This window comes from Hakea prostrata, chromosome 10 (genome assembly GCF_041222555.1).
Source record: "Hakea prostrata isolate BN-2017 chromosome 10, UWA_Hpros_2, whole genome shotgun sequence".
Classification (NCBI taxonomy): domain Eukaryota; kingdom Viridiplantae; phylum Streptophyta; class Magnoliopsida; order Proteales; family Proteaceae; genus Hakea; species Hakea prostrata.
The window spans coordinates 4686026-4693605 of NC_142609.1; the positions used below are offsets into that span (position 1 = coordinate 4686026).

The 7580-nt window shown below is 37.4% G+C and overlaps 1 protein-coding gene across 1 annotated transcript; it reads left to right on the top strand.

Moving 5' to 3' along the window:
• The first annotated feature begins 1420 nt into the window (after nucleotides 1–1420).
• On the top strand, nucleotides 1421–5583 carry LOC149001625 (calcium-dependent protein kinase 8-like). Its single transcript, XM_089136961.1, has 8 exons — nucleotides 1421–2479; nucleotides 3392–3515; nucleotides 3605–3748; nucleotides 4009–4161; nucleotides 4298–4413; nucleotides 4498–4665; nucleotides 4884–5114; nucleotides 5205–5583. Exons 1-8 carry the CDS (start codon nucleotides 1982–1984, stop codon nucleotides 5358–5360), a joined length of 1590 nt encoding a protein of 529 aa, XP_088993087.1. The 5' UTR covers nucleotides 1421–1981; the 3' UTR covers nucleotides 5361–5583.
• The last annotated feature ends 1997 nt before the right edge of the window (nucleotides 5584–7580 follow it).

Genomic DNA, 7580 nt, shown 5'->3' on the forward strand with positions numbered 1-7580 from the left:
TTTGGATTCTCTATCACATACTTAGAGGGGTAGAAGACTATACTCTTCTCATATTTCTCTACCAAACATGTAGGAGAGATAATTACTTTTGAGTACTAACAAGATGGATCAACGCGAGGGTATAGCCATGATTTAACATTAGGAGGGACCAAGCACCGATATTTCACACAGAACACATTGAATTTTCTATCCATTATTTTTATAGCAAAAATTTTCTCCAATCAGAGTCCAAGTACAAATATTTTATAATTGAAAAGAGAGTCAAGGAGAAAATTCCAAAATTTTGAAAAATGAATGAAGAAAATTCACAAAATCAGGGGAAAAGCATGAATTCCTGCCCCAATGTGGCTTTGTCTATGCTAACAAAAAATGTGAAACAGTATAAATACAACGAATGTTTCCCCCTCACAACTAGATAATTCTAAGTATGAATTGAACTAGAATACTGTTAGGAATAATGGATGCACAACCACGAATAGAGAAGAACACAAACAAAGCACACAAGAGGGATTTAACGTGATTCAGCAAAATCCTGCCTACGTCCACCAGAGAGAAAAGAAATTTCACTATTTCCAAGAAAACCTCACACCACTCTCACACCCACAAAGTGTTACCCTTTGCTTGCCCATAATCCTTATCCTCATGATGAGTTCCCCAATCCCTACTGGGATTGATTCCCCAATCTTCTATAGAAATTGATGCCTATAGATTTATCCCACAGAGAATATTTATAAAGAAACCTAAAACCCTAATCCCAATGTAATTACAATTTTATCCCAGTATTGGTAATTGACCCAAATCATGTTTCAATTACAAATACAACCAAAATCATAATTATATGGACCCATAGAATACAAGACACCCAAACCCAACAATATATTTACCAAAAAAAAAAAACCCAACAATATACATGATAATGAATAAAACATAGAAAATAGTCTAAATTTATAGTTCAATCAATTGCTTTAATATTGCGTGTTGGTTTGTCATTCTTTTGTTTTAATATGTTTATGTAGTATTCTTTTTTCTTTCTCTTAGAGGTGGACATTCCTTCTAAATATGTGATGGAGGGTCGTGGAGAGCAAGTTCTCTACTTTCCGATCCAACTCTTGTGAAAGATCCAAAGATTGGGAACTAATTAGATATGGTCAAGCTTACTTAATGTATTCCACTGGGTCCTCATAAGTCTTTTTCTTTGGGTAAAGGTCCTCATAAGTCAATCAATACAAACATCAGTTTGTCAAAACCCAAGATGCCTAAAAATGGTGGATTTTTGTAATTTCATATGTACAAGAGGGGTACTATGGGAAGAAAAGTATCAATGTCATAAAAAAAAAACTATTGGGAAAAAATTAGGGGCATTTCTAGAAGGTGTCTGTTTTTGCTGTTACTGTAAACGGAACTTCAGTTAACAATTTGGGGAGCTCTCTCTCTCCTCTACTTTCTCTCTCATTCAATTCAGGACAGAAGATATAGACGAGCTCGGCAAAGAAGGAACATCCAAGGTGAAGAGAGAAATGTGTCTTCATCGCGGTTTTGACCCTTTTCACTTTCTATTTTCAACCTTTGTCGTCACATACAACTCCTCTGTTCCATTAATGTCACCACCTTAGGATCTTTAACTCATCTGGTTTTCCTTGGATATCTCTTCCTTTGTGATGCTGAAAATATTGTGGGTTTTCCATGTGTTAATCTATTGCTTTCTGGGTTTTAACTATTTTTAGGATATGAAGGTTGTTGTCCTTCCTGTGAGTTTTTATCTCTTCGTCTCTCCATCTTTTTCTTCCTCCAGAACCGGGGAATGTTCTGAGGTAACATTGGGTTCTTGAGCCTGTCCCTGAAACTGGGTTTCGGCAATTCTGCAGGTAAGAAAAAGTAGAAGTTTAAGATTTTATTTTTAATTTCTCGCTTTTGTTTGATCTGCCTTCGAAATCTTTGTTCGAAAAATTTCGAAAAGCTGGGAAAGCTTAAGCTTGTATTTATGGGGAATTGCTGTACCACACCGGCCATTTGGTCGGAGAGGAAAAAAGGTAGAAAGAAACCCAACCCTTTCTCTTTTGATTATTCTGGGCATCATGGAAATGGTGGGAGTAAGCCTGTCTTGAGCAATCCTACGGGTACTGATATTGGTGTCAGCTATGAGCTGGGTCGTGAGCTTGGTAGAGGTGAATTTGGGATTACATATCTCTGTATTGAGAAATCTACAAAGGTTCCATTTGCCTGCAAATCAATCTCCAAGAAGAAACTGAAAACTGCAGTGGATATAGAAGATGTGAGAAGAGAGGTAGAGATCATGAAGCATTTGCCTCCACACCCAAACATTGTGACCTTGAAGGATACATATGAGGATGATAAGGCTGTCCATCTTGTCATGGAATTGTGCGAAGGTGGTGAATTGTTCGATCGAATCGTTGCGAAGGGACATTACACCGAACGCGCTGCAGCCGTTGTTACCCGTACCATCGTTGAGGTTGTTCAGGTCAGTCCTCGTCTATCTCTGTTTTTCCATAGACTTATAATCGATTACTGATAATGCTTCATTTGATTTGATTTTGGGTTTTAATATGAGAGAACTCTTGTTTAAGGTTCAATCCTTTTGTCCAGGAGTTGTTTTTAATTATGGGTTTTCATGTACGATCTTGATACTTCTGCTTCTGCAGTGATCTTGATAAAAGAAGCTTTACTTCTTAGGTCTCTAGAAATTGATTTTTCTTCTTCTTCTTTTCTTTCCAGTTCTTACCTTTTGTGCATAGAATCTTCTTTCCTATTGTGTTTATGGAAATCCTTCTCCTAGTCTCTAGTCCACATCCAATGAACATTCGTCCTTATGATGTGAGATTCCTTACTGACGTGTGAATTAAAACAAAGATGGAAACTTGACTAATTTTTGTTTTTATATTACAGGTCTTTCTCATTTGTTATCCATGATTCTTTTTCTGAAGTCCCCACAAAGTTGTATCAGCTGTTATTTATACCTGGTCCTATATTTTGTCTTCTTTTGTCCTACCCAGTTTTTTAAAACTACTCTGTTTTTTTGGCATTGCTTCCATTTTTCCACTATTATTGTGCCATTTTTCTGTATCTTTGTAGTGATCAGATGGTCTATCATCGATCTTTTATTTGATGTGGAAGCGTTTGAATTGATTCATTTTGCAATTAGAAAGGTGTAAATATTTGAAACCTCACTATTAGAAAGGTATAAATATTTGAGATCCTCACAAGTTTAAATCTGTACTCCTAGTATGGAATTAGAAAGGACTGAGCAGGGTCATCAGTATCTGTTACTGCCTTTCTGTTTTCTTAAACTTGAGATATAGTTCTGTTCATGTGGTTTATTCTTTGCTCAACTTGTTCCTGGTAAATTGCAAATTGTTAACATGCTGCCTTGCAGGCTTGTCACAAACATGGGGTGATGCATAGGGACCTCAAACCTGAGAATTTTTTGTTTGCAAACAAAAAGGAAATATCTCCCTTGAAGGCAATTGACTTTGGGTTATCAGTCTTCTTTAAACCAGGTAATAGTTTTTCAGTTAAGTTATTCCTTTGTTCCTTGTCTTTTATATCATATGATTTTCCATGGCCTAAAATCACTCATTCTTCACAGGCGAAGTGTTTACGGAGATAGTCGGAAGTCCTTACTACATGGCTCCAGAGGTTCTGAAGCGAAGTTATGGCCCAGAAATTGATGTCTGGAGTGCTGGGGTGATCCTTTACATTTTATTATGTGGTGTCCCCCCTTTCTGGGCAGGTACATTTCCTCAATTCAGAGAATTTATCTGCCTGTAGTTAATTTACCTTTGCCATATGGATTATCCTACTGGACATGCTTCGGGTTTTTGAAAGATTCATGAGATCTTGCAGTGGAACTGTACATAATTTAGTTTTGTCCAAGGGGATAGGGGAAAGAGGGATATCAATCAGATCTTGCTATGTCCTATATCCTTGAGAATGAATTTGAATTTCATTATATCATTCTTTTCACCTTTGTATGCATCTAATTCCATGCAGAAACTGAGCAAGGAGTTGCACAAGCTATTATTCGCTCTGTTGTAGATTTTAGGAGAGACCCTTGGCCCAAAGTTTCCGATAATGCAAAAGACCTTGTCAAGAAAATGCTTGATCCAGACCCAAAGCGCAGATATACTGCTCAGCAAGTGCTTGGTAATGTTCCACTCTTGTTGTCTAGATCTAGTTTTAAACTTTTTGGACAAATGAGAAGTTACTTGCTGTTTTAGCACACCCCAACTGGAGTATTGTAGAAGCTTGAAGCTTTTATATCCTGAACTTATGGATGCAGATCATCCTTGGATGCAAAATGCCAATAAGGCTCCAAATGTCAACCTGGGTGAGAATGTCAGAGCAAGACTTCGACAATTTGCTGTAATGAACAAGCTCAAGAAAAGAGCCTTAAGGGTGAGATACAAAACTTGGTTGGCGTCTATACAAATCTTCAAGTCTCTTACTGTTGACATTGATCTGAAACTTTCACTTCCACAGGTGATTGCAGAACATCTTTCAGTGGAGGAAGTGGCTGGGATAAAGGATGCATTTGAAATGTTTGACACTGAAAAAACTGGAAAGATAAAACTTGAGCAGCTAAAAGCCGGAATACGAATGGTTGGACAACCATTCTCTGATTCAGAGATCGAGATTCTGATGCAGGCTGTAAGTTTGTTCCATGATCTTTCCCCTTTTTCTTTTCTCCTCGCATTTTTGTTTCATTTCCAAGATTCTAGTCTTAACCAGAACAGTGAGATGGACTGCTATTGATGGGTTTGTGAATGCAAGCAACCTCCTAAACAATTGTTGAAATTTCTTCTAGTTCATATAATGTGATGAGCCCACTTTGTTCATTTGAAAGTATTCAGAACTGGTATTTACAGGGAGATGTGGATGGTGATGGGGCTCTAGACTATGGAGAGTTTGTTGCAGTTACAGTGCACATGAAAAAGATTGGAAATGATGATCATCTTCATAAAGCTTTTGCATTCTTTGACAAGAATAAAACTGGTTTCATTGAGATTGAAGAGCTACGTGAAGCTTTATCTGATGAATTGAACACTAATGCCCAAGAAGTCATCAATGGCATTATTCTTGATGTGGACACAGATAAGGTTGGTTAGTCTCATGCTATTTTCTACATATACACATACATGAATGTGTTTCTTGTAGTCAAATCTGACTATCATTCCTCTATACTGTAGGACGGACGAATTAGTTACGAAGAATTTGCTGCGATGATGAAAGCAGGGACAGATTGGAGGAAAGCATCAAGACAATATTCTCGGGAACGTTTCAATAGTCTCAGTATGAAACTGATGAAAGATGGACCATTGCAGTTAGCATCTGAGGGTAGATGAAACATTCTTAATGAGAGAGAGAGAGAGAGAGAGAGAGAGAGAGAGAGAGGGTATTGTGAAAATGATAAGTAAAGAAAGAAGAAGTTCCTTTCACTGTATATGGCTATTGTCAGTCTTGCTAATGTTAGGAATTCCCCTCCCATTGTCATCTTCCAAAAATGAAAGAAAGAAAACAGAGAGATTCCATGATTGGGTTATAGGGACTAGTGTTAAAGATATCCAACTATTAATGGCTATTTTTATACAGATTCAGTTTACCTATATCTATCTTGAAAATGGGTTATGTGGGGGCTGGGCTGGGCAGGCATGTTTGGTGCATCTTGAAAATGATAGTCCAGCCCATATGGCCAGCTCCAAATAGAGAGTTAAGACTTTGAAAGAGGACAAAGCTGTGCAGGATGGAGGTCTTGATCAGACCATTGAGTTACAGATGCTCGCAATCAAATAAACAAATATGGCTTAAGATCCTCAAGGAATTGTTCAGTTAGCAAAAATCAATGCCTCATAATATTAATTTAAGAGTGCAAATCTTCTTGAGGCCAAGTCAAGGTTTTATTATACATTTAATTTATATATATATATAATTATCATGAGGATGTAGTCGATGTCCATGTAAGCTAGCCCAGGTAAATCTCCGATCGTAAAAAAATAAATAAAATAAAAATGAGGTGGTAGGTGGTTCATTGTCGTAGGGTTCCTTGTCAATTTTAGTGTCAATAGATCCGAATAAGAAATGGTCCTCGAAAGAGCGATCAGGTCTCATTTATTAACAAAACATTTTAAGTTCATTTTCTCAATTATTACTAGTAGGAGGAAATGTGTCAGGTCCATTTCCTTGTCAAAAATGGGCCATCCATTTCCTTTTAGATGTGTGCCATGTGTCTTAACATCACATCAAATGGTTGAAAACCATTTACAAGTCACATCAAATGAGTGATTGATGTGACTTATAAATGGATTTTAACCATTTGATGTGATGTTGGGCCACATGTCACACATCTACAAGGAAATGAACTTGATATGAGAAGTAAATTTACGGGTGTCAACGTGCTGTCTTGGGTTGGGTCAGTCTAAATCCAATCTTATCTTAGGGATCTAACCCACAAATCCAAATCCTACTAAAAACCTTATCTTATCAAGGTTCTTTTGGCTGCGTTTGTTTGCAAAGGTGGGGTGGGAAAAAAAAACATGTGGGTCCCATGTGTAGTGAGGTGAGGGAGAAGGAAAGGAAAAGCAGTGATAGGGATGGATCCCACTTTTTACTTTTCCCAACTTTCCCTCAAAGTCCCACCAAATACGTGGGGTTTTAAAATGGGATGGGGTGGGAAAGTTGGGTTGCCACATCAGCAGTCAAGTCTCCCACTTTCCCACCCCAAGCAACCAAACAATCTACCATTTTGGGATTTAAGAGAAAAGTAAGAAATCTACACTCTTTTCAAGAATTTTCCCACCCTTTTTTTCCACCCCACCTTTATTCCAGCAAACAAACGCAGCCTTAAGTCTGATCCACCATGATTTATCATGATAGGGTAGGGTTAGCCCTATTTTACCCTAATCCTACCCCTAATTTTCGAGTAAGAAAAGTTAGGCCTAGATGGCGTCGGGCTCAGTACAGGTTTCGGCTGATTTGCACCAAGAAGGTCATATGAACATGCGACCCCCTTTAGAATTAGAGGATATCTCCCGAGAAGTGCCTATTGAGTTACTATATTTTGCCATGTGTAATATTTTCATCTAAAGGTGATGGTAAAAAACATGTTTTTTTACATCAATGACAACCCATTTTCATCAATGCAGGGTTGGAGATTTATACTTTTTAGTGGAGATGTCATAGGTTGGATCCTTGCGGACAACAAAGTTCCTTTTGAGGATGTAATCGAAGTAGGGGTGTAAATGGATAATCGAAATCTACATCCGAATTCGCATCCGCATCCGTTTAGGGGTACCCGAATCCGTCCGATTATTAATAGGATGCGGATATGATATACCCCTTTCTTACCGAATATTATCCGTCTGATAAAATTATCCGATTAAGTTACTTATTTACATTTATTATTCTTATTTTTATAATTTTTGCCTATAATATGTGAACTATTTTTCTAGATTTTCTACAAAAATAGTTACCAGAGTTGTTAAATTCTTAAATTTCAAACCTGGCCCTCACAATAAAAAGGTAAAGATATAAATAGGTAGTTGAAAACTTGTATTCAATCTATATTC